At 37.7% G+C, this 27,659-nt stretch overlaps 3 protein-coding genes across 3 annotated transcripts in view; 2 read left to right on the top strand and 1 right to left on the bottom strand.

Moving 5' to 3' along the window:
- The first annotated feature begins 267 nt into the window (after positions 1–267).
- Positions 268–22,235, top strand: LOC146475211 (glutamine--tRNA ligase-like). Its single transcript, XM_085116159.1, has 26 exons — positions 268–493; positions 1,034–1,184; positions 1,817–1,926; positions 2,686–2,761; positions 3,465–3,529; positions 3,656–3,712; positions 4,779–4,842; positions 5,951–6,019; positions 6,631–6,716; positions 7,584–7,670; positions 8,839–8,938; positions 9,249–9,327; positions 10,281–10,389; positions 11,064–11,096; positions 11,749–11,846; positions 12,870–12,962; positions 13,748–13,885; positions 14,591–14,678; positions 15,493–15,578; positions 15,697–15,748; positions 18,081–18,185; positions 18,613–18,705; positions 19,209–19,336; positions 19,593–19,659; positions 20,069–20,194; positions 20,970–22,235. The coding sequence occupies exons 1-26, from the start codon at positions 281–283 to the stop codon at positions 21,018–21,020; spliced, it is 2,424 nt and encodes an 807-aa protein (XP_084972285.1). The 5' UTR covers positions 268–280; the 3' UTR covers positions 21,021–22,235.
- Positions 22,236–23,641: 1,406 nt separating this feature from the next.
- LOC146475210 (protein SPMIP1-like) lies at positions 23,642–24,728 on the bottom strand. Its single transcript, XM_085116215.1, has one exon. It carries the CDS (start codon positions 24,608–24,610, stop codon positions 24,071–24,073), a length of 540 nt encoding a protein of 179 aa, XP_084972341.1. The 5' UTR covers positions 24,611–24,728; the 3' UTR covers positions 23,642–24,070.
- A 658-nt stretch (positions 24,729–25,386) lies between these two features.
- Positions 25,387–27,659, top strand: part of LOC146475209 (uncharacterized) — a 47,636-nt gene continuing 45,363 nt past the window's right edge. Inside the window, exon 1 of the mRNA XM_085116093.1 lies at positions 25,387–26,195. Within this exon, the coding sequence (XP_084972219.1) occupies positions 25,653–26,195 (543 nt within the window). The 5' untranslated portion in view covers positions 25,387–25,652. The remainder of the gene's footprint in view (positions 26,196–27,659) is intronic.

Genomic DNA, 27,659 nt, shown 5'->3' with positions numbered 1-27,659 from the left:
CTTTTCTGGTATCAATTTTTCATTCAGTTCAATTTTAACTCATTCAATTAATCTGTTGCCGCCATTTTGGAGAAGGGTCTTTTGCTTCAATCCTTTGTGGCTCTTTTTAAAAGTTTTTTTCTCACTAAACTTTGCTACAACAGAATCAACATCTTTTGCTGTACACATATAATCCCCACCCCTCCCCCCCCCACCTGTTCACTGCTGGCAGATTTCGCGGGCTCTCCCTCCAAGGAAATTAGATTCCAGTTCTTTCAGGGAGTGCGCGGCTACTAAGCTCATGAACATTGCATGCATGTGGCTATTTTGTCGCGGTGGAAGGTTTCGTTTCGGTTCATTTTCCTATCGTTTTGCGGGATCTCCTTTTATTGCTCTGCGATCAGTCATGGACAAGGCTGCTCTCTTCCAGAGCATCGGTTTAAGTGAACAGAAAGCACAAGAAACATTGAAAAATGAGGCGCTCTCGACAAGATTGGAAACCATCATAAATTTGGTAGGAACGATTCATCACAGTGATTAGTCAGTTTCAGTTTTATTTTTCCATTTGTATGAGAGAAAAAAAAAACAGAAATATTATACTTAACGCGGAGAGGGACTTTGAGCTTGAATTGTACTCACTTCCGGCTGGTATAATAGTCCAACCAAGTGTTGAGGCATTCAAGAGCCATCTCACTTCTTTTTTATCGATCCCGGCAGTGATTTAGTAAGTTTAGACAGTGATTTTAGTTCATTTGTTTCTTTTTTTCCTTTTTCTTTTATATTCGCGGTGGTGGATTTATCCCGTTGCAAATTATCCTTGTAGATCTATGTAGATGCAGAGAAAAAGTGTAATTTATTAAGGTTAGCCGTAGAGGAACCGTATGTTCACATTCTAACAGACACTTTACGACCGTAAAGCTGATGCAATATTTTGTAAGTTTCACATGAATGAAACGTGAGAGCTTAGGTTACATCTGCAGTTATCATTCATAGCTGTGTATTCGAAAAGGGAATCACTCTCAACAACACACTTTGTTCTGCTTATTTGCAATAGACAAAAGAAAAATGTGCTGGTGATATTGAGAAGCCAACAGGTGTGCTGCTGTACTCTCTAGCTAGCAGCAGTGTGAAGGAAGACTGGCAGGCCAAGTTTGTTACTGAATATATCGCTAACAAGAAACTTGCTTCTTCAATACAGTTGACAGGTATGTGAGCTCCTTTCAGTGTATTAAAATGCAGCTTGATAGTGAGGCCCAGAGGACACAAACAATATGCAAGCAAAGGAGTCGTTTACATGAAGGGAGCAAGATGCTAGCACTAGGAAAGGCAAAACAATTATTTTTTGTTTGGTTTACATATGTAAATTTTGGTTGGGGTGGTTACCATTGGGAAAAGGAAAGCAAAACGAAATTGTTGGTTTTTAGCAGTTGAACGCCTTCTGAGCGTACGATAACTTTAATTATTATATCTCTCAGTTAGTACGCGCGATGTGACTGGTCAATTTTGCAGGACGTATTTCACTGTGCGGTCCAGTGTTAACCGTTTCCCTTGACTTCAACAAGTTTCCTTTCCCGCGCACCCGATTAACCTCAGTGATATAATAAATATCTTACTAACCTCGTTTTCACGGTCGGTACTGTAAGTTAGGGATCCTTGTTTTTTCCTATTGATTTATGGCCCACGTGTTTTGCGCATGGGCTGTAAATCAAAGGGGAAAAAACTCGGTCCGTAAATTACAGAACGGACCTTGAACTCGGTTAGTAAGAGGTAGTTAAAAGTTAAAGTTAACAGTCATTTTCATAGGCTTTTTCTTTTGTTTATTTACACAATTTCTCAGCTGCTGTTGATTACATGAAGGCCAATCCAGTTTTGCCTGTAAATGTGGCTGCCTTTGAAGAGAGCTGTGGCATTGGAGTGAATATCACACCAGACCAAATTGAAGATTGTGTGAGTACACACCCCACTGTTACAGTGTATCTATGTGTGCCGGTATTGTCCCCTTTGAAAACGTGAAATTAAATTTGAGAATATAGCCAAACCTAAAGTAAAATATAACCCTTGTCCCAAAAGCAACCAGCATGTAATTTCTCCAAGCAACAAACAAACAGGTCATGAAAATACAATTTAAAGGCCCACATTCACCCAAGATGTATTGCGCGCCAAGGAACAGTTTTCATATATGAAACCCCCCCCCCCCCCCCATTTTATTCGAGCGAGAGTCGAGTGAGAAAGCAATAATCGATCACGAATATTCTTCCCCTCCAGCATGAGTCGTAGAGGAAACCCGCATGAACTGCTTGAGTTCGTACAGCCAATAAGATCACGTGTTTGGACAATACACCATTTCAAAACAAAAACAAACGACCGCAATGACTCTTGGGTGAAGGTGGGCCTTTAAGGGTTAGGGAAATCGCTATTAAGGATTAAATAAAATTGTGTTCTCTTGATGTTCAAACAAATTCTCCTAACTAGTATCACAAGATTTACTGAGAAAATAGTGAGGAGAATATTCGTATTGATACTGGGACTTATAGGGATAAAGCCAGCGACACACCTGGAAATTTACAGAAACTGTGTTAAGGCTCATCTGTGTGGTCCCTTTAAATGCTTGTTGTGCAACTTTACCTTTATTGGTCCTCATGAATGAATGCTCATCCTAGAACCATGGAATTTAGTTTTGTTTGGTTTACATTGTGTTACATGCAGGTTGAGGAGCTTATTAAAAAACACAAGGAAGAACTTTTAAAGAAGCGGTATAGGTTTAATATTGGAATGATCATGGGTGAGTGCATAATAATATCATTAACAATTTTGTGAGCCTTTTTTTTATCGTTATCCCCAAATGAAATGATCTTAATTTAAAACACCTGCGATAATTGGTATAATTTCTAATCAACAATGATTTAGTTTAACATGTACAGGCAAAAACTAACGATAGAAGAGTCCTACGTTTTGGCGACATCTTGGTGCCATTGTAAATGGAAACTAAAATTAAATATGCAATTGCAAGAGTAACTGAGAGTATAATTGCCATTTTGCCTTCTTCCTTTTTAGTAATAATTACACTTGTACATGTACACATGATTTTCTTGTCAATCTCTGATCTGTTAATGTAAGTATAATGCACTTAACATACCTTGTCATTAAGCAATTAGCATTAAGCATTAATTTCCTGTACTAAGTGTTTACCAATGTTTGCCAAAAAAACACAGTGAAGTTCTTTGATTAAATTGAAGGCCTGCAAAAAATCAGGTACTGTTCAGCAAAGTGAAAAATCGGCGTAAATTTTGACATAAGACAGTTATACTTTCAGTTCTGTGACTAATAATAAATTATTAATAATAGGATGAATATTTGCTCATTCTCCAGCCTAGCATGGTTTTTCAGTGTGTCTTCAACCTTCTCAGGAGGCTTGAGTCTCTAGCTACAACTGTACATTTACACGCACATTATGTATTTAATTGGTGTCACTTTTATACTTGCAGGGAAAGCAAGAGAGAAGTTGAAATGGGCAGATGGAAAAGCGATTAAGGCAGAAATTGATATGCAGGTAAACTGAAATAAATAAATGTAATATATTAATCTGTCCGTATTATTTAGAAATTTGCTGTGCTGATTAAAAATTGAATGGGTGCTTATTTGAGGAAATGTGGTATTCACTAATTTTTGCTGGTAGATTTTAGATTTGCTGGGACCAAAGACTGAAGCAGACATGCAGGCACCTAAAGGAAAGGTTTGGATGATTATTTTTTAGGAATTCATTTTGTGTCGATAATTGTTACATGTGCATGTAAATTAAACACTCTTTCAACTATTCATCTGAGGAGTCAATTCTTGGTTTAGTCTTCTCAAACTCATGTATAATTTTAATAATTAATGAAGAGAAATCAAACAAGGAAATTGCTACCTTTCAGGAGGTTTGGAAATGTGATCTTAATAATTGCAAAATTTGGTGAACTTTGCTTTGGATTTTCTCCAAGAATTATTAAATCATTATGATTGTTTTTAGAAGTTACATGTATTAATATCAAACACTTGAAAAGAGTAGATATCCAGAACAACTCAAAGCTTGGCTGCACCTCATTTTCTCTACCATCTTCTTGGTATTTGGAGGTTGGATGAAAACAATACATGTGCACTCTTCCTCTTGTTTGATACATTACATGAAAATAAATTTAGAATCTTTCTTACATGTACCATTCTGGACAAAGAAAGCTGCAATTGTACTGAGCAGAACTTGTCTATGGTGTTGTTTATTTAGCTGTTCAGGGTGGTTCTAACTTTTGAGTCTGTCCAGGGATGAAAGTGTGTGACTCTTCAAGGTTATTCAGTAGTACTCTGCTATGGTGCAGATAGCCTGAGTATCAGGCTTTTCGGGGGGGGGGGGGGGGAGGGAGGGGGCAAGAGGAAGGGGAAAAGTGAAGAAATCCTCTCCTCTTCTCCTCCTTCCCCCTCCCCTCCCTCTCCACTCCCCCGTCTTCATTAGGAAGGCCTGATACTCAGGTTATGGTGCAGAGCACTCCATTTGTAATGCTGTGAAATTTGGTTTGGCTGGCAAAAGAAACTTATCGAGCAGTGGGCCGGTCTTAAACATTTTCCGTAGTGTTTCCTCCTGAAAAATAATTGACTATAAACTATAAATTTGACTTAATATACACAAATGAGTAGTCAAGTTAATAAAAATTATTTGGGTAATTATGCAGTTTTCTTATAACACTCTGAGCAATTTATTGAAAGACACTTAACCCAAATGGGTATGTAAAGTTCTTTACATCAGCTTATTTTCAATTGGTACCCAGGAATCCAAGCCTAGTAAGGAAGGAAAGGCAGCGAAGGAACCTTCATCAGCTCCAGAGTTGCAAGGTACATGTAGTTATTATCTGAGTGTAAGTTGTGGTGCTTATTATAAATGGAGTATTAATAATAATAATAATAATAATAACAATAACAATAACAATAACAATAACAATAACAATAACAATAACAATAACAATAACAATAACAAGAACAACAACAACAACAACAACAATAATAATAATAATAATAATAATAACTTACAACTTTATTTAAGTCTCAAATCTTGATAGCCGAGCACAAGTGCCCTACTAATTGGGGAGACTAACAAAAAATTTAAAGTAAAATCTATTCAACTAAGCTTAGATAAAGTTAAGAAAACCTAATAATATTATAAACAGTGGAGTTTTCTCATTGTGTTCGCAAACCAGGTTGTCTGTACATTTTGCTCTGTTCTCTGATTTTTTATACCCCTCCCCCCTCCCCCTCCTTCCTCAGCTCTAGAAATAGTCATGTGAACTTTAACCACAGCAGACATGCATGTACATTTCTGAATAAATTTGGGTAGTAAAATTAATGTATTATTTTATTTATTTACCGTGGCAACCTACCCCTCATGATTGAGGATATTATCGGTTGGCACCGAGGGACTGCTCATAGCCAGGGTTTGTTATTTCCCCAGTGTTTCTTTCACACCCCCCAAATTGGAGACAGGACTTCCGTTTCTACAAGATCATCCAAGCCACATGAAGGTCTGACCATTTGCAGATGTCAAATCAAAGGCAGCTGCACCTTCTCCTCTGTTACTCTAACACTTATTAAAGCATCTAATATCAAAGAACTATAAAATATTTCTCCTATCTTGTCCACATTCGTTTCTGATAAAAGTACTGGGGAGAAAGTATTAAAATGCAGTGTATGAAGAAAATTCACCTTGGGTGATAATATGGAATTCTCATGATCTCAGGGGTTGAGTAAGCATTGACATTACAAGAGGAAATTTAGTGCTGATTACTGTTAGGGCTTAAAGGGTTAAGACTGTCAGTGTTGGCCCAGCTGGGGTTTGGACCTGTGACCTCTCACTGAGCAGTCTGTTGCTCTACCAATCAAGCCAACCCAGTTTGAGAGACTTTACAAATATTCATTTATCTGTAATTTTAATTTGATTCCTTTTCAGTAAATGGTGATGCTGGAGATGACGAGGCAAACTCCATTTTCGGAGAAGCAACCAAGTTCCACAAACCAGGTTATTGCTTCTTGTAGACAATGACTCGACAATGGCATGCACTTTAATTTGTTACATTCAACTTGGATTCCCTTTAAAATATGCAGATGCTTTTGGTAACAGGAAATCCCTTTTAATGATAATAATGATAGTGCTGAAGATGATCCCCTTCCTCTACAACCATGTTTGTCTTATTTAAGCTCGGTCCCACTAGCACTTGTGCTATAAACACTGCCAAGGGTAAATAAAGGTTATTATTTTACATTTTTTATTTACATGTACCATATTCCAAATACTCAGAATCTCCTCCAGGGGGTATAATTAGAATTCCCTAAGCAACCCCCTGCCCCTCACCGGCTCTTATTCAAAATTAACCCTGTATACATCTTCATGCATCAGTGACTTTATCCTTTAAATAGTTCTTGAATTCTGAAGTACACTGCAGTTAATTATGCGTGTGGTGTTGATGTGAATTTTATTTTTATCATTGATATTAACTTACTTTAATACAGGAGTCCATTTAAACCAGCTCTGTTGGATTGGAAATTCCTGTAAAAATATTTTGATACATGTAAATAGATAAAACAGAGCCTTTTTTATAGCAGACTGAGTATGCTTATATTTTCTTACAGGGGAAAACTTCAAGACTCCAGGTTATGTTGTTACTCCAAATACCATGAAACTCATGAAGGAGCATTTAGAAAGAACTGGAGGAAGGGTCAGTATAATCATGTTTGTTTAGTTCCTAACAAGATAAAGTACTGTAGGGTTCTCATTAGGAGCTGGTGATTGGTTATTTTTACTGTCTATACATTCACCGGCTGTTGTGAAAACAAAAAAGTTCCGAAATTATTCAAAATTAAATTAATTCATCGTATTTTGAAAAAAAAATTTGTTTGTGTTTTGGGAATTTCCTTTCCGTAAAATAATGGTAAAAACATCCAGCAGATAGTATCATGTTGAAAATTCATTGCCTGCAAAAAAAAAAAAAAAAAAAAATTAAATAAAAATAATGCTCTCTTGAGCATTATCTTTCATTAAAAACAACTCTGACTTCAATCTCCGCCATGTTTGGTTTCCATTCTTCCCATGGCCATCTCGCTCCCATCATTCCTTGGGAGACATTAACAAGATAGCATCCACCTGCTATTGCAAATTTATTTATTTACCTCCTTTTACGAATCTTAACAAGAACCCTGTACTGGTAAATGTAAGGTTTGTGTTTGCCTTGGATCGTATTCTACCAGCTATACAAGACATGTATATTTGATGACTCAAAAGAAAGAAAACCAGGGTCCACCCAAATGTGAGAGCACTCATGAATCATCCACCATGCCATGTTGTTGAGTTTGTTGTTAGCTCTCATTCCGACTCCAGTGACTGTATCTGAGTTGTACCATTCTAACAGTTATCCTACATGTACCTTCCCCAAAGCAACAGCAGCATTCAGCTTCTTTTAACATTCAAAACACCAGCAACAAATTGCAGTTACTGTTAGTAGTTGTTTTCATAGTGATGTGCGTCCAGTACATCATTATTAATTAGTCATTTTCTGTTCTCTGAAGTGTTTCAATGTTTTTCTCAGGTCCAAACAAGGTTTCCACCTGAACCTAATGGTATTCTTCACATCGGTCATGCCAAGGCCATTAACTTCAACTTTGGCTATGCCAGGGTGAGTTTTCAGACAGTTGGCTGGATAACAAAGACCAAAATTCATATACGGTAGAGGGTGTATAGAACTTTATGTTCTTCATTTAGATGTATTAGTATAATATTATTGTATTGTTACCAGTCAGACAGTAAATGCAATTTTTTGATGAACCTCATGATGCTTTTTTAAGTAAGTTAAGTTAGACTGTTCGATGGGATTTTTGGGACTCGCACACTTCGAACAAACTGTCTCTATGTTGGTTTGTAAGGGCCATCCTGACCTGGAAACGTGAGTGTCTAAACTACCGAGGGGGTTGCGAGTGGGTGGGGAAAAATACCCTACCCCTCCTCCCCCACACAATGTACCATGTCTAGGGGGTCCCCTCAGTAGTTTAGACACTCCCCAGGTTGTACTTGCTGTGGAGGCGCGGTGGGGTAGTGGTTAGCGCGTCAGACTTTCGATCGGACGGTCGGAGGATCTCAGAGTCGTTGGTTCGAGGCCAGGTTGGTCTCTTCATTGCTGTGCTGTTTCCTTAGACAAGAAACTTTGCTTCACATTGTCTCTCTTTACCCTGGTGAATAGATGGGTACCGGCGACATACTGCTGGGGGTAACCCTGCAATACTGCTAGTTACTTCATGCTACAGAAACCGGGCTAAGCTCCAGCCGTGTGGGCCACTTAGGCTCTTGTGCGACTTTACCTTACCTACCGGGTTGTGCTCGCTGTTTTAAACTAGGATGACATCAGTTAGTCTCAAAATCCCGTGGAAAAATAGGGTACTGTGAAAAGTTTTAATTAGTTACTAGTACATTGTTACAGTAGCAAGTGTGTGTTATGATAAAGACACTTCTACATTGTATTAAGTAAATGAAGATTTTTAGGCTCGTTCCGCTCAGTTGTCTCTGAGTGAGGAGGTTTTGACCTTAGAAAATTTTAAAATAACAATTAATAATATTGTAATATATAAGAGAACTGATTGAGATAGCCACTTTTCACTGTGTTCTTAGCTACAATCCACACCACATGCTGTTAGTAGCGTTTTACTATTTATACCCTATAATTATTTTTTCCAATTTGTTATCTTATTGGACATAAATTTACGTATGAAATTAATGTTCAATGGAAATCCACCTTTAGTGACTCAAATCAATCCATGTAAGTAAAATAATTCCTTTTTCTTTCCTTGCAGGCGCATAACGGTGTGTGCTACTTGAGGTATGATGACACCAATCCAGAAAAAGAGGAGGAAAAATTCTTTACAGGAATCTTGAACATGGTGAAGTGGCTAGGTACTAGTTATATATTCACATCATCACATGATTTTTGCACATGGACTTGATTGTATAAGCCTTGCAGGGCTGCAAACTCTTTTTGTCAGCCCCTCATTTCAAAGATACTGTTAACATTAAATTTTCCTAACAATAAACAATTTTACATGTAGGTCAATTCTCTCAATTAAACTTCTACACTGTACTTGTCTAGATTCGGATTATGATGGGATGCATTCCCTCTTTTATTGTACTACATGTAGTTACAGTGTAGCCAGGAGAATAAATCAATAAATTAATGCTAAATTTTACATGTATGGCTTCTTCTCAGGTTTTGAGCCTTGGAAAATCACCCATGCCTCTGATAATTTTGGAATATTGTATGAGTTTGCAGTAGATCTCATTAAAAGGTATGATGTGAAGTTAAAATTAAATACTTTTATTTTGATTTTAATTGGTATTTTAACTTGTAGCCTAAGGATAACTCATTCTTCACAACAAACCCTTTTACTTTAACTATTCAAACTTAGTCATCCTTGGAGATGCACTCAGTGTAAAGTGGAGTGATGGAAAATTGGGAATAATTTTCCTGGTTTAGCATTTGTACAGGTGTAGGCTCAATTGTGAAGAACAAGCCTAAAGATAAGCAGACTCAGGTTTTATGAAGTTGTTTTCTGTGTTGCAGTTCAGTTTGACACCCTGTAAATTGCATGAAAAAAATTCCAGTGTACACAAGGAACAACTTACAGTAACTGTTGAATGCATAAATCCACCTGTTTCTTAAAATTTGTCCTATGCAACCAGGCTAAGACCATGGGGGGGGGGGGGGGGGAGAGGGTACTACCCTATATGAGTTATCATGCTTGTGTGGCGCCAGAAGATATGGTTTTTGATCCATTTTGGTCTGAAATAGGGTATGATTTTTAACCATTTTAATCTGAAAGTCTTAAAAGGGATAAGGATTCTAGAAACCAGGTCTGATGGGTATGAATTGAAGGGGTGCACAGAAGAAGGCCCTAAGTGACTTTTGATGTAAGGTCAAATTCTCCTTTTATTTCACAAGCAAAAACAAGAAAATTTGGAAGGAGAATCTAGCAGTTTATCAGAAGTCACTTAGGGCTTTTTTCCAGGCACCCCTTCAATTTTAGAGACCAGGACTGAAAAAGGGTGCTTGATATTATATAATTATTTTGGTCTGAAATAGGGTCAGGGTTTTGAGCCCCCCACCAAAAATTTCTAAGGTGTACATGTACCTCCCAGACAGATACATGTATGTATTAACTTCTTTAACCTTCATTAAAAGAGACTTACATGGAGAGTTAAATGTTTTTTACATTGTCCTCCCTTATTTGTTTGATTTTAGGGGCCATGCATATGTTTGCCACCAGGAGTATGAGGAAATAAAGGGCTTCAACCCTCCACCTAGCCCTTGGAGGGACAGACCCATAGAGGAGTCACTTAGACTGTTTGAGGTTTGTTACATGCAAACAAACCCTTCAATCCCCAATAAAAACATTCATTTTCTCCTTACTGGGCCTCATCTGTTTCTTATGGTACTACTAGACTAGGGAGAAGACATATAAACATCAACTGAAGACATTTTACTTTGATGTTATACATGTACAATATATCAAACGCAGGGAAGAGTGTTTCATCTGATTTTCTGGGTTGGAGAAAACGAGGCGCAGACAAGTTTTTTAACCAACTTTGAGGTGTTTGGTAATCGGATGAAGCACAGTACTCTTTTGAGTGTTTGATGTTAATAGCCTCTCAAACCATTAATAATTCTTTAAGAAATTAATTTAGCAAAAAAGTTCACCACATTTTATGATTCATAATGAAAATCACATTTCCAAACCTCCTTCCTTTGTTATCTCTTCATGAATTATTAAAGAATTTGAGAAGATCTTTTCCTTTACTCTCACAACCTGTTTGTTTGATCAAGAGTGTTATTATTAGGAGAAATTTGATTCTCGTCACTGTTGGGCCTTGAAGGGTTACTGTGTACATACGTTGATGAAGGAGAATCCAGAAGCAAAACTTCATTTCTTAGATAACCATAATTATAACTACTAAAAGTTGAATTGTTTTTTTGCTTTTGTAACCATCCATTGAGTAAGTTATTTTAATTTCTGCTTTTTTTCAGGACATGAGGAAAGGCAAAATAGATGAGGGAAAGGTAATTAAGGGTTACAATATTATTATACTGGATGTTTAGTTTGAAGTTTGTATGGTTAAATTGTACTGTCTTGTTACTGGTGCATGTTTTTGATTTTGTTGGAGTATTAAGTTACATAATATTATTCTCTTAAACTCAAACTGAGCCACTAATTTCCGTAATTTTGATTTGAATATTTTTTTATTCTATATCAAATCCACTACTACATGACTGTACATCTATGCTTTTGAACAAAAGTTGTGAATGTGATTATGATGTTGACCGGTTGACAACAAAAAACAATGCTTCATATTGTCAAGCTAAAATCATCATTTAATTGATAACTAATAAAACGTTTGGGAAAGACTTGAATCCTCATCTCTTAAAAGTTATGACGTTCAGTTACAAGTTAGTGAGAGTAATCGGGCCAACATTTTTCAAGTTTAGTGAAAAAACAAACAACAACTTCAGACGCATTGTTGTGTAATAGCAGTCTGACTAAACAAATAAAAATTAAATGTAATTGTACATTTATTTAGTCTAAAGAGCAGATCTGATAAGAAAATGTCAGTAGTTACCAAATTTGCTCTATTTCGCTTACAGGAGCTGTTAATTTAGAACAGGTTACTAAAGGCTTCCTAAATGTTTTGACCTGTTATGTATTATTTTGAAGGCAACCTTACGAATGAAGACTACACTGGAAGATGGAAAAGTGGACCCTGTTGCTTACCGCATTAAATTTACTCCTCATCACCGAAGCGGCGATGAATGGTATGACATTAGTTTGGTATGATAGCTATAAATATTTATTATAGCTCTAAATCTAGCAGTTTTGCATTGGATGTTGAAAGTATTTTGAATTCACATTTGCTTTGATTTTACTTTACTTAATGCCTTGCAAATGGTCAAAATCTTCCACCATTTCTTCACCAAAAAGAGCTCAAGCAAAGCCAATATTTTAAATTGCGACTTGTTTGCATGCATTTTCTCATGCTGGATGCTATTTACTTGTATTTCCTTTAAGTCCTGATTAGTTCATTTTAATTTTGTAATCTATTGTGATTGGTTAGATTCATTTGTCATGAATACTTTGCATTTTGTTTCACAGAATTCAACTGAAAACTGCTCTAATCAAAAGAAATGCTAAACTATCTAGAGCTCTGGTGTATTTATAGTGGAACCCCTGTTAAGGACGGTGCCTACTAATACTGAAGTATTTTTGTGCGGTTTATGACTATGCGGGAAAAGCAGATCTTAGCAAGGGCAATTGGAATCCAAAAAGAAAATTGGGGGTAACCACGCATTTTTCAGAGATAATTAAGCAATAATATCTCTAAAAAAACGCCATAATATAAAGCAATGTATGGGATTTTTTCCTAAATTGAAGCTTAATTATCTCTGAAAAATGCATGGTTACCCCCAATTTTCTTTTGAGATACCTAAAGCATTTGGTAAGTTCTGCTTTATCCGTATAGTTTTAAACCGCGGAAAAATATTCCTGTATTAGAAGGCACCACTCATAGGAAACCCGAGTATCTCGCGATGAGCAGAACGTATGCGCAGTAACAATAGTAGGCACCGTCCTTAATACGACCACCTAAGTTGGGCTATGAAAATGTGGTCATGATAACGGAGTGGTTGGATTAACAAGGTTGTTAAACTGAGGAAAAATTATAGGACTTACAATTCATTCAGGGCACAAAAAAGTGGTTGTAATGTAAACGAGGTGGTCGTAAGGCAGGTTTCCACTGTAAGCATGTTGTTTCTAAAAATTTATGATTATTATCACTGTAGGTGCATTTATCCAACATATGACTTCACTCACTGCCTGTGTGACTCAGTAGAGGATATCTCCCATTCACTGTGCACAAAGGAATTTCAGTCCAGGTGGGTGGCCTGTTGTGATTCTTTCTGTTGGTGTGCTGTGATCATCCTGTTGCATGTAGAACTTGGGCAAAAATTAAAATCGAGGACTGGAAGGTTTTAATTAATAATTATTTTAATGCTGAGAATTTGAATTCATTTTCATCCTGGCATCTCAAAAAGTAGAACCATCTGAAAGTGTTTGCCATCATATTAATACCATCAGCTCCCTCAAAGCAGACCTGTAGCACAGTGACTGTTAGACATGAAGTGGACATAGTTGCTCATTCTCACCAAATTTGCCTCTTTTGATTGTAACTACATTGTAAACTCTCTTGAAGGCCTGCATTTCTCTAAGGTGGGCAGTGGACACTTTCAATGAAATTTTTCTTTCAATTATCTCTCAAGACAGACACTAGATGTGGTGATTAGTGCACAATCAATAAAAAAATCGCTTTATTCAAGTGTCACTGTATTTAGCGCGAGCACTAATTGGGGACACACTCCAGATCAAATTGGAATTTAGAAATGTTGGTTTTTTGAGGAGGGGTTGAGGGGGAAAAACCTCCTGGAGCAAGGACAAGAACCAACAACATTGAACTCAACCCACATAATATGATGCCAAGTCCGGAAATCGATTCTGGCTGTGCACATGGTTGGGAGGTGAATGCTGCCACCACTGCACCTTCCTTGCTCCCCATGTAGATTCTAGGATGTTATTAATAATAATTATCGAAATTACCATTTCTTTGCCTTCCAATATTGATCATAAAAACTCATGCTCATTGGTTGCATTGTCTTTTTTATAGGCGTTCATCATACTATTGGCTGTGCAATGCTCTAGACATTTACTGTCCAGTTCAGTGGGAGTATGGAAGACTAAACTTGAGTTACACTGTTGTGTCCAAGAGAAAAATTGGCAAGTTAATAGCTGAAGGAATTGTCAGGTAAAATTATTTATTAGAAACCACTCCCTACAGTAACTATATTAATTTTTATCAAATGGATGTGGTATCTAATAGTATATTACAAAATGTTTGAAATCTTGAAAACAGCTCTTGAGTTTCTGTGGTAGTCCTGAGATGTTCCAGAATCTCGTTAGAGTCCAGTAGTACTATAATTTTAAATTTGTATTCAGACATTTTATTTTTAATTAGTAAATTAGTCTAAAACAACAATGCAGACAACAACTGAAGAGTGAACAAAGAGCATCTCTAACTTTCATCATATTTAAAGATGTCATCTATCATGAGCATTTGATGCAAGGTACAAGCAAGTCCTTCAATCTTTTTGGCTTACGCTCCACATGACCTGCATGTTAAATAAATGCTGTAAATTTATTATTAATGAAAATATAATAATATAAAAGCTAGTTTAATGGCCTTAGCACCCAGGAGTCTCCTGTAGCTCAGTGGTAGAGCATCCGAACTAGTAATCGGAAGGTCTTAGGTTTGACTCCTGATAGGAGCACTCGGATTTCTTTTTTGCGAGTATACCTGCACGTTACTTTCTAGAATAATACATCATTCACATTCATTCACCAGGATGGAATGTACCATCACATTTATTTAATATAAATTAAAGCAATTGAGATGTTCTTTAAGTTTGCAGTTTCGTACATTGTATAATTTTATTGTACGTTTTTGTTTCAGAGATTGGGATGATCCCAGATTGTTTACACTAACAGCATTAAGAAGAAGAGGCTTTCCTCCTGAGGCAATCAATAAATTCTGCAGTAAGGTGAAAATTCAGTTTTTGTTATTTGTTGTTTAATACCAGTTCTTGAATAACCTGCAGGAAAAAAGTAGGGCAGTTAAAAAGGGAATTAGTTTCTAAAGAGATTGTTTTGCTTTGTCACTGGGGGAGTCAAAACAAAATTGTGCAGTTCCAGAAAAAATCCATACCCACCCCAAGGAAGGTCATCGGAAATTCCTAGGGGGAGGGGGGGGGGTCTTAAAAGTCAAAATTTTAGAAGCAAAGTACATGTTTGAAGATAAACTGGAAAATCCTAGGGGGAGGGAGGGTGCAAAACAAAAAACTTCCATGGGGGAGTATGGTTATTTTCTGGAACTGCACATTATAATAGTGGTTAATTTACAGTATCAAGTGAAGTGATCTGCTCAGACAAAGGGCTAGCGCTTGGAATATCAGCCCTCAAATCCCTTTACGGTGTCTCAAGTATTATATCAAATATAAAAATTAAAATTAAAATTATATCAAATACATCAAATAGTAAAGGACAGATTGTTCATCCTGTCTGACAGCTTCTAGTTATGTCTTGTTTGATGCTATGCCTTATGCAGTAGCAGTGACAATGATAATGATGATGATGTGGATGAGGAGGGTGACAGTAACAGTGATGACAGTGGTGATGAAGATGTTGATGACAATGTTGGTTAAGATGATGATGACGATGACGATGATGACTAGTTACTATTTTGTGTCCTTTGATGCTGTGAATAGAATTATGAAGCTGGCGTTACAAAATTAATGATAATGATGATGACAGTGATGGTGCAGTGTAGTGTTGATGATGATTTTGGTATTCCTTTAGGTTGGTGTGACAATGGCTCAGACAGTAACAGATCCTTTGCTTTTAGAGTCATGTGTGCGAGACGAGCTAAATGTAACTGCTCCAAGGTACCTACATGTATTTTAGAGACGGTTACCAATTCATTTTATCTACAGCTGTACATTGTATGTTATGTGAATGGTCTATTAAATTTTTTGTTTAAATGTCAATGCTTTCTTTGTCTAGAGTGATGGCTGTGCTGGATCCACTGAAGGTTACAATTCAGAACTTTGATAAGGTAGATCACATATTAAGGGTGAACTAAAGAGTACAATGAACCACATTATTTCTTGAAAGGAAATTTATACTTCTTGGTGTATGTAATAATAATTATATATACACTGCAGTACTTGCTAATTGTGGGCACTGTAAGTGACTGAAAGAAACATTTAACTCCTTAAAAATCCCAACTGGCAGGGAGGCTTACCAGTTGGCAATTTACAAAGCGTGGCCAAGAATTTGAACAGGAAAAAAATCCAGCTAGTCCACGGTCAGAGAAGGATCGTGAATCTCAGACCTCTGGATTACAATTCACACCTCTGACCACTTGGCTGCACCACCTCCTTTTGCCCTGTACCATACAGAGGGCTTATATTAACAAGAAGTACAGTGTATTATAATTTTAGTTATAATTCAAATTAATGATAGGATATTTAGTGATGTTAATGTTGAAATTGAAAAGGCTGTGTTCATAAATAATTATAACAAACTAAGGTTTTTTGATCTACAATATTTACAGTGCTGCACAAAAGTAAGTAGACAGTCCCTTGTGTCTCGATCCTTGCATCTCGAGACTCGATTCTCGATTCTCCAAAATTTTGAGGATCAAGTCTCAAGTTGAGTTTCGAGACTTTTGAGGCAAGTCTTTTAGAGTTTCAAGTTGAGAAAGTAATGAGCTTGTCGTTTGACCGATACAATTTCTTGAGAAATAAATTGGGAAAAGGGACCACACTCGAAAGTTTATTGTACATAGAGGCCATCAGAAACAAATCCTAAAATGGGATGATGTCTTGGTGTCATGACAAGGCCATTATTACGTTGTAAGTGGCTTTCATGTATGTGATGCGCTGCTTCCAGTGTTACCCTTTCATTTTTAACTCGTGAATGCGCGCATGCGCAATGAACGAGTTATAGCGATAGCTGACTCTCGACTTGGTCGATCAGTCGATCAGTCGGTTTTGTCGTTAACTTTCGGGCGTGCGCAGTGAATGAGTTTTAAATTCAATTAGTGGAAAAAAACACGCGAACATTTGTTGTTCATGGCGCATCAGGAAATTCTTATTCAATATGTAGAGAATAATTTGACGATCATTTAGTGCAAGAATGGCGATTTTTCGTTCAATCTGAGCAAAGTTTCAAGTTTTTTCAGTTTTTCAGAAAGTCCGGGGTCGTAAACTCAATTAGTGAAAAAAAAAAAGAACGTGAAAATTTGTTTCACGACGCGTCAGAATTCTCTCATTCATTCTGTAGAGAATAATTTGACAATCATTTTAGTGTAAGAATGGGGATTTTTCGTTGAATCTGAGCAAAGTTATAGGATTTTTTCGTTTTTTTCTACGAAGTGCGGTTTCTTTCAAGAATTAAAAATAATTTAATTAAAAAATAATTTAATTAAAAAATAATTTAATTTGTCAGTTTTCACGCGAAAGCGGAACGTGCCATGTCACGCATCATTGATGTCGTAAACAAAATTATGCAAATTTCTGGTGAAATGAACACTTTTAAGATCTTGTCAGCTTTCATAGAGGTTTCAAAGGGAAAAAATGTTTCATTTTCGAAATTTACAACTGGTAATTTATGGGAAAGCAAAAGGACGCGGTCGATAAATAATTCTTATTTAGCAAGAGCTTGTCATAGTTCATTATTTTTACTTGAGGATTGCGTGGACTGAACTCCAAAGGAAAAATTTCACGCATTTATGTCGGGCATGAATCGTAATGCGATACTTTGTTGAACATATTTCCCTTTGTGAGATCGGCTTGCCCTACAGTAATTTTGTAATTTTAATTCCCAAAAAAACTTCACTTGCCCATCGGGCAAGTGATGGTTAGAATCCACTAGCCCGATCGCGAAATCCAGTAGCCGCGGACTATCACACGAATTTGCGTGACGTAGCTGCACATGGCGTGCTCCTATAAACTTTGAATAAAAAAAACACGTGATATTTTTTAATCGGCGCATCAGAATAATCGGCTTATTCAATCTGTACAGAATAATTTGACAATCATTTTAATAGTACAAGAATGGTCATTTTTCGTTACATAATCGGGCAAAGATATAATTTCTTTTAGCTTTTGAGGAAGTTTCCGTAGCCGTCTAAATTGCAATTACTATGTGTCATCTGCATTCACGAGTTGGCTCACAGGAGCCTTTGATCTTTTTCTTTTCCTACATTTTTCCTGTCAGGCACCTCCTCAGATCACGTGGTTTAACTCGGTCAAAACATCATCATACATGTAGAATAGACAACTTCCGGTATGATGTAAAGTAATGTAACGGAAGGTCAACAAAATAAAGTCGCACCATTGATTGATTGATTGATTAAATTGCTATTTAAAACTTTGTTTCAGGAAGTAAAGCTCAGTGTGGCCAACTTTCCTCAAGATCCAAGCAAAGGAAGTCATGAAATTTCTTTTGGAAAAACAATCTACATTGAACAGTCTGACTTCAAAGAGGTGGGTTAATAACCCAGAATGGAGGATCCATGGTGCTGGTAGTAGTGAATTCTTTATTAACAAATGCCAAAAGAAAAATGCCCGGAGTCATACGTCTGGACTTACAATTTCATATGACTAACTACTATAAAAAAGAACTAATCACAAACTATTGACAAATGTGCAAAGACAGATAAAAATAATTGAAAAGGCATCTATTCACAAAACAGCGTTTATGACGCTCAGTTCTGACACGTGGCAGGATGTAAGGGTGTCCCCTTTTCCTAATTAGGCTTCTTGATCTCTGGGGTGGACGCAGTTCATGAAGGGGATGAGTATTATCAGCAGTTATCTTATCCTGTAGTAGCCTATCTTTGATAGTAATTAAAATAGTGGTAATAAAAATAGCAGCAGTTTCCAATGCACACTTCCTAAATTTCCTTTCCAGGTGGCAGAAAAAGGTTTCCGTCGCCTCACTCCAAACCAGTCTGTGGGACTGAAGTACGCTGGTATGGTGATTAAACTACATAAAATTATCAAGGTAAGAGAGGGTAGTAAGTTTTTCACACACTTAACCCTTCAACCCCTAATATCAAAGAACAAATTCTCCTATCTTGTCGCTATACTTTTCTCATAAAAGTACTGTGGAGAAGTTATAAAAATATCACGAAATTGACCTTGGGTGATCATATCCTTAATTCTCATAACCTAAGGAGTTGAATAGGCATTGACATTATAAAGAGAAATTTAAAGTTGATCACTGTTAGGGGTTAAGGGGTTAAATGCCCTTCAGAAATAGGGTTTTGATTTTAGTAGCCATTTTCATTCACTGTTTGGTAATAGGCTGCAAAAATTAAACATGTTGAAATTAACCCTGGCCATCAATAGCTGATTGTTTATGAAATTGACAACAACCTTTATCCATTATTACTGATTGTTTGATGAATAGGCTTATGCCTTTTTGCCATAACATGTTGTGGTGATTGTGCTAACATGTACTAAATCTAAACTGTCTTAGTTTACTTTTTCATTAATAATTATCAGGATTCCAGTGGTAAAGTAACAGAGTTGCTGGTGAACTGTGAGTCAACAGAGACTGCTCAAAAACCAAAAGCTTTCATTCACTGGGTGTCCTCCCCGCTCACATGTGAAGTCAGGCTTTACGAGCGACTGTAAGTACCTTAACTGGGATCATTGAACTTACAAAAGGCTGAGATTGAACTGTCAAAAACTACTGTCCAATTCAGGAGGTCCAAAGCCTAGGGATCGAGATGCTTTTATTTAGTAATTTTAATTTCCAGCAAACATGGTAAACTTCAAAAAGATGGTGTACAGAAGTGCATTCTTTTGCCAAACTGGATGCAGTGCACTTGTTTTTAATGCTAATAATAAAAATAAATGGTATTAATAATTTATTTGTAACCACAGGTTCAAGCACAAGAGTCCAGAAGACCCATCTGAAGTACCTGGTGGTTTCATAACAGATTGCAATAAGGTATCATGATAAAATTCCAGCTATAAGCTGTCAGAGCTTATGTTAGTTCAAAGGTGTTTTTAGGAGGCTAATTTTCGTAGAGCACTAGTCTTTGAAAAGGGCTTCTGAAAATTGGTTGGCTGTCACAACAAGAACGGCTGTGGAAATTCAAATGAAGCTAACAGCCAAAAACAGCTCATCATATATATAGGAAGGATTTCATCATCTGAGATTTGCAGGGACTTGTATTTGTAGGGCCTTATGGAACAAAGTTATGTTCTTTCGACACAATTTTGGACCAAACTGTTTTTAATTAATAATTTATTTAGCCAGTGCTTTACTAGTAGGTCTGTAATGAAGATGTGTCACTGATGTGCAGTTGCAAATAAAGGAAAAAGTGTGATTTATTTTGTAACTTCCCTCCATGCAGGATTCCCTGACAGTAATTTCTGATGTACTCGTGGAGCAGACAGTCAAAGAAGCTGCTGTGTACGATAAATTCCAGTTTGAACGAATTGGTTTCTTTAGTGTTGATCCTGACAGCAGTAAACAAAAGGTTAGTCATGCATGATAGGCCTTTACTTTTAAGTGGGAAATCAAAGAATTAGTTTTTTTTTTATGTTATACTATAATTATTTATTAATTTATATAGTTACTTAGTTGTCTTATTATTTATCTTGTATTTTTTTATTAGACAAGTTTTAATGTAGGGCTCCTATTGATAACAGATATACTTTTTGTATTCTGACGGGATTACCCTAGTTAAATAAAGGTTCACTACTACTAAAGCAGCGACACTAATGACTGTTTCAAGTTGGCGGAAAAAAGAAAAATAATTGGGATTCTTTTTGCCTAATAAATTGCTGTCAGTTAATGGCCAAAGTGACATAGTGTACTAAAACCACATTAACATGTAGTGCACAGAAGTGATTGAAGTGGTGTCGAGACTGTTAGTCTGACAGGGCTGTCACTAATGACTGTTTCAAGTTGGTGGGAAAAAGAAAAAAGAATCAGGATTCTCTCCCCCCCCCCCCCCCCCAAATTGATGTCAATGATTTGTTTTTCTGTCAACTGAAGGTAGCCCGTGGCCCCTTCACCTAGGTTCACATTCCCTGGAATCCCCCTCCCCCTCACCCTCAACAGGAGGAGGGTCTGGGGGGTAGGGAGGGGGGAGCGCAGGCTAGTTTTCCCAAACAGTAGCTGGTAATCAAGCCCACTGTGACTTTGTCTAAGAATTGAGTCACCAAGTGGCTTTGAAATCTAAACAGTTTATTTGATTAGTGTTATTAAATATGAATTTTTAATTTACTTTGATTCCTTTTTCTCATCAGCTGGTGTTTAATCGAACAATATCCTTGAAGGAAGATCCTGGCAAGCTGTGATGAACAAATGTGATGTTGTATTTTTGAGAAGATTTTGCGAAAATGGCTGATGATTAGAAAGACTTCAGGAAAGAGGAAAACCTACAACAAACAGTAACAACTTTTAGGACCCAAATTGAATTAATGCAGGCAGTGGCTGGCGCCGATGGTGTCCATCAAATGGATGCTTCATCAGGAATATGTTGTATACATTACATCTTCATAATAATATTACATTGTTAGGTAAAAGTAAAGAACAGATCACCTCCACTGACTGTCGGTTGACTGTCAGCCAACTATCAGCCAACAGGTTACTGGCAGTGGGCTAGAGGAAGAAAATTGACTGAAACAACCCGAAATCTATGACCAAGCAAACATGATGCAAAAGCAACAAAGCCTTTTTAAAAAATTACCGAAAGCAGAGAAAGCTTACATTTGCTTGGTTACTGTTGGTGATCTGTCTGCTAACAGTCGGTGGAGGTAAGCTGTTCTTCACTTATTTGCCCATAAATTATCATTTTAACTGTTATACAGTTGAACCTCTGCTTGTAGATGTCTCTTGTCAGGAGACACCAACTGCAGTCCTGGTGATTTATCCAGTAAAACTCTACTTTAATAACCTCCTGTAAGCAGATACTCACAAGTGGACACACACCTTTTACAAGATCTAAGGCTCTCTTTTACAGCAGACAATCTCACTGAACTTTGATTTAAATGACATTCCGACTCAATTTATACTGTACCTCTGTGGTGCAACATTTTAAGTTTGCTGAATTCCCAGACAATGTGCAACTTTTGATGTTTAGAGAGATCTAAAGATAAAGGAACCTTAGTCTGCTCAGTCCCAAGGTGGCCACTTACAGGAGATTATACTGTACATGTATGTTGCTTCTTTTTTACTTTTATTAATAACATAAAAACCAGCAGTTAAGCCACACCTTTTTACCCAAAAAATTTGGCTCAGAATTTAGGGTGCTGTACTTTATCTGCGAGTGCAGCTAAAATTACTTGTCAGTGTTTATGGTATACACTTGAGACATCAAGTGTGAAAAACGTTAAAAATGGTTCAAGTATTTAACAAACAAATATCTTCAATAAGACTCAGATGCATCATTAGTCAGAACAGTGTTCTGCATACAATTCTGCCAAGAGCTGTTTCAGTAATGTAGTTTGTAGGAATTCAACTAAATAAAAAACTGAAATGTTATTCCAATAAAATCAAGTTCGTTTTCTTGACTTTGTACTTTTTAAACCTGATTCTATTTAATATCTGATTCAACAAGTTTGTGCAGACCAGGGCTGGGATACTGTGGAATATAAAAGTGGCAGGGAGGTGCAAATTTCTATATTAGCAACTGGGAACTTTTTTGGGAGGGGGGGGGGGGTAGAATTTTTTTGGTGGATGTGCATCTTGTGTTAGCCAGTAGATCACAGGATTTTGTTGTACATAGCACAGTTTTCTGTCAGCCAATGACACTGAGATATCTTCTGGCTCATGATTTCAAGTGCACTGTGTTTGCCGCCTTACAAGTACCCCTCTGCTTGTTTTAGTCTTTGTTCAAAATCATTGTTGCAGTGAGAGGCTCTACTGTTTTTCTATTTTATGCAGCATCCTGGTTACACATAGATTCCATTTTCTTGCAGCCTGTGGTATGAGTTGCCACATAGCATTGAGTCATGCTAATTAACTCGTCCCATATCTTAAACAAGAGATGCATGCTCAGGGGTGGGGGGTGGGCTGTGGAGTTGCATTACCCCTTGTGCATCTCTTAAAGACAATAGAGACGACTGCGGATTAGCCAGTTGTGTCATTTATGTCAACTTATTCGCTTTGGCAAAATCCTGCCATCAGAACCTTTAAATACCTTCAGCTGGTAATATTATGAATTTGATGCTGTGACTTTTGAAATATTGCTTGCCGGTACTTGGAGTGACGAAGAAATTTTCCCATGTAGGCTTAGTCAGTGGCAAATGATGCAACATTTTGCTTCAATTAACAATAGCTTCATGCCGTCCTCTCCTGCCTGAGTCCAATGGTGAGAGAGGGAGGGTGGGGGGGGGGGTGGGGAGAAGGGAATGCTAATTTTTGCCTGCAGATGGGGAGTGGGGTAGAGCATAATACTGAGTGTTCTCACAGGGAACACTTGCCTTTGCCATGGGAAATTGTTCTTAGTCGTGTGGTGCCAGTCACACTCGAAGATAAACAACTTGTAATGCAAAAGGAGATTTAGCAGGTTCACCTTGGTGAATAAAATACAGGTAGTAGATTAGGCCCCAGTAGTGACCCAACATAGCCTGATTCTCAGACGGTCCAGGTCACTCGAGTGACCTGGACTCTCTGAGAATCAGCTGCAGGCTACAGTGTATGACCCAACATGACTACTTGAGAATAAAGAAAATTGTCACCAGTCTGGATGTTTACACAAATTCTCCCAACAAGTAACAAAAGAAATATATAACGAAGTGTGAGGAGAATATACTGTACTTCTTGAAATTGAGGTTTAAGGGTTAAATCGTGTTTCTGCATTTACACTGCTGATCTGCAGAATACAGCCTCAATGACTACAGAAACTATTTTAATTTCCCGTGTATGTATTTCTATTACCATACTTCATGATAACAAAGAGTAAACTAATGAGAAATCCAAATGAAGAGAGAGTTTGCTTTTATTTACCTGCAAAAACTACAAAAATTCATAACATTCCTTTGTGCGATTGGGTTCTCAAATAATCGCCAACAACTTACGAAAAGAAACTGTAAAATATATTAACAAATCTTATCACTAGAAATCTATAATAAAACCTCTTTCCTGTGCTTTTCTCGAGAACTCCGTTTTTTTCTTTTTCTAGAAGCAATAACCTTAAAAAACTACCAAAATATTTTACATCACATATTAATTAATCTTGAATGATCTGAGGAGCGGAAAATAGCTAATTAAGTAGAGAAACTTTCACAAATTGTATTAAAAAGTACATAACACTGAGATTAAATACAAACAGTATTAAAAAGTCATCTCCATGCAAACCACCAAGTCCACAAGTTCATGTTTGATCGATTAAAAAGCGAGAAGTTCAGTCAACGTAGAGGATCCCACCGGGTCGGTAGAATGTATCTCGAATGACTCTTGTGCGGCCAAAAGACGGCGATTTTTGTTGTTTGACACAATCCTGAAGTTTCCATCCGACTTCCCATGAGCTGGTAATAGGAAACTCGTATTTCACCTCAGGAGCTTTTAACTTTCTCTTCTGCAAATACGCATAGCGACCTCCACCAAGGGCACTGAAACCATCGTAAAGGACTTCCCTTGTGTCTCGCGAAACGGGACGCATTTCAACAAGCAGGGATTCGGGGTTTTCCTTCGCTGTTTCCTCCACTTTCTTTCGACTTTCTTCTTCTTTTTTCTCTTTAGCTTCCATTTCTTCTTTCAGCGACTGCAAAGCGTTGATTTTGAGACCTTCGTTACGCGGTTTTTGTGTGGTCATTGCTGCAGCATCGCGTACGAATTCCTTCGAGTATCTGGCGTGCCACGCTAGGCGAACGAATGCCTCTTTGTTTATCGATTCTTTCCAGAAGTTTTGCCTCTGGGTGTCCATATTTAACTCTCGAACCATCTTGGGATGTTGATTGAGCGAAAGACTTTTTTACAGCTTATTTTCTAAATCTTCTTTTGTTGACCTTGCAGGACCACTTTCGGAATGCCCACACACCGTTGCCATGGACAACTGCTCTATCCCACAGGTCCTCTGGGCCCAGTTGTTTTCATAGGGGACACTTTGTTTGGAAATCATGACGCCTAAGCAAAAGGCCAGGGAGGGGAGAGATCAAACAAACAAACGGACAAACAAACAAACAAAAACAATAGCGTGCAAAAGAAAAAACAAACAAATAAACAAAACAACAAAAACACTAGGCCTCCCTGGCCTTTTGCTAGTGCGTCATGACTGCCATACTTATTAAGGTTGATTGTCACGAGAAAATCTCACTTTTTATTATTTTTCTTTCCCATTTGTTGTTTGATTATCTCCGTAAAAGGACTGAGCTTCGGGTATGTGAAAACTCGAGGGCCTAGCCCAGTGTAGGGGATCCATATAGTGATCTTTTTCTTCAAGTTGTGGCCACATTCCTCGATCACCTTGAAGGCGGAGTTCTCGCGGGATGCACCGCTTGAACTCGCGGGACCCCCTCAGCTACCAACCAGCGGATCACTTACTTTTTTACTTTTCAAGTGTGCTTAGGATAACATTTTTCGTGATATGAAAAGGTATTAATGTACTGGTTGTGTATATCTCATTGACTTCTAGCTCGAGGAATCGAAAATATCTCTGACAATCGACCCGGAATTGCGGGCGAAATCCCTTGATTTCTTTTGTGACCTCTGACGTCACGCAGTAAATAACACGGCAGCCATAGCTACTAGTTGCATTCTTCCTTTTACGAGAAAGTTTGACTTTTAAGTTGAAATTACGGCTCCAGAAATGGCAGCAAAGGATCTAGTTATTGGAATTATCATTACGTCGTATGGCTAGTTCATCCGAAGAATGCTTTGAGTGCAAACTGTTCTCTGAAGTTTTGGAGAACGATTTGAAATATCCTGATTGTAGCGACCACATTTGCTGAGATTTTATTACGTAGTTTTGCTTTTGATCGTCGAAAATGGGAATCCTCGACTTGGAATTAATGTTCGATTTATTAGACACGGAAATGAGGGGGTTTTTGACTTCTAACCAGCTTCAAGATTTCCACGAGTCGCTTTATTTTTCTCCGATCGATTCCCGGCAAATCGAAGCGGCAATCATAACAGTCTGTGGGTCGGATTCTCGCGGTGTCTGCCCTCGAGAAAATTTCACCAGCGTGCTAGCTGAGCTAGATCGACGAAAAGAACTGGAAGAGAAAGTCTATTGGGACTTTAAAACAGTTGATGTGGAAGGAAAGGGGAGGATTTCTCTCAAAACTGCACTGATGCTGTTTAAAGCGGTGCATAACGAACTGTTCTCTATGAAGACTTGGCGTTCTTTTCTTTCTCAACGTGAATTCCCAGAGGCCGATGTTTGTTTTGATGAGATGAAAATGTTCTTGTGTAATCTTGTTGATGGCGGACCATGTGAAGAAGAGGAATTTGAAAACGAGGAGAAGGCTGTTAGCTTACGTGTCTGCAATAACAAGTATGAAAATCTGAAGGAATTGGAGAAATTACAGGTAATGTACATGACTGTGATTTGTCAACATGTGTGTGCTTAAAATATCAATTCTCCAATGTTGACTGATTAGCTGCCCCACTTAGCTGGCTGGTGTGTTTACTGAGATCTTGGTACATCATTTAATATAATATACCAAATTTTCAGTTTTGCAATGGAAAAATCCCATCCTGGTTATATCTTTGATCCTTAAGCATTGTGATGTCAGGATCCTTGCAAACCAGGCTGGGATTTTTCATGTAAAGTGTGGTTCTAGGGAATACTCATACTCGCATGATGGAAGGTTTCTGGTTTCTGTAGCATGAAGCAACTGGGAGTGTTGCTACTCCCCCCTGGATGGGATGCTAGACCATCACAGGGTTACCCCCAGCAGTGTGTCACCTGCAGTACCCATTAACATCTGGGTGAAGAGAGACAATGTGGAGCAGAGCTTCTTGTCTAAGGAAATGACACAGTAATGAAGAAACAAACCTACATGTAATCTCAAACCACTGACCAGCTCTGTCCAACAGTGTCCAATCAAAAGTCTGACATGCTTACTACTACACCATTTCATACTTTTGGTTTATAAAAGCTTTAATTTTTTTTCTCCATATTTTCTGTTACCACCCTTCCTCAAAGTCTACTGATTAATGTAAGTAACAAATGCTATATGACTGACCTTTAATAGTGATATACTGTCAGCATCACTTTTACCCTGAAATATGTCCAGGCATCTTGTAGACAGCCAATGCTTTGGAGAATTCTACCATAGACATACCTTTTCAAAGCTTAATTTCAAATTCTGGCTAAAAGCTGGTCTTGACCACTGTCTGTTTAGCTCAGTTAGTTGAGTACCAGACTATGGAGTGGGAGGCCCGGGTTCAATTCGCAGCCAGACCAACACTCAGGGTCTTTAATAACTAAGGAGAAAGTGCTGCCTTCACTCTGACATCTGCAAATTGGCTAGACTTTCTAGTCTTCTCCCATTGAAGGTTTTTTTTTTTTGCTCTCCCCCCCCCCCCCCTTCCTCCTAGGAAATGGGCAATTCCAAAAAATATCCATACCCAACCACGGACGGCTTCCATGTTTTAACCCCCCCTTGCCTTCGGAAATTCCAAAATGCGTTACCCCCCCATGCCCTCAGAATTCCATAATCGTGAACCCCCCCCTCCCCTTCAGAATTTCCGGTTTTTCGGGGAAGTACATTTTCGACTTTAGCAACGCCTATATGAACAAACAAACATGAATTTATACCTCCTCAGGGCTGTGATCTAGCGGCGCTAGGCGACAAGCTTTACTCTTCAGCGACAAGAAAAACCTACCGCTAGCGGCCAGGCTGTGAAATTTTCTTTTTAAGTCCGAATTTGGCTGTAATAATAAACACCATTTACGGCAGTTTTACTCCTCTTTGTTTTCTTGTGCCATTCAACTCCTTTAGGAAAAGGAGGAAACTAGAACAACGCATTGGATGAAAACAAAAATT

This window comes from Pavona decussata, unplaced genomic scaffold (genome assembly GCF_977016875.1).
Source record: "Pavona decussata unplaced genomic scaffold, jaPavDecu1.1 SCAFFOLD_85, whole genome shotgun sequence".
Lineage (NCBI taxonomy): Eukaryota > Metazoa > Cnidaria > Anthozoa > Scleractinia > Agariciidae > Pavona > Pavona decussata.
Note: the sequence above shows the minus strand (reverse complement) of the source record. Positions and strands in the feature narration are given on the sequence as shown.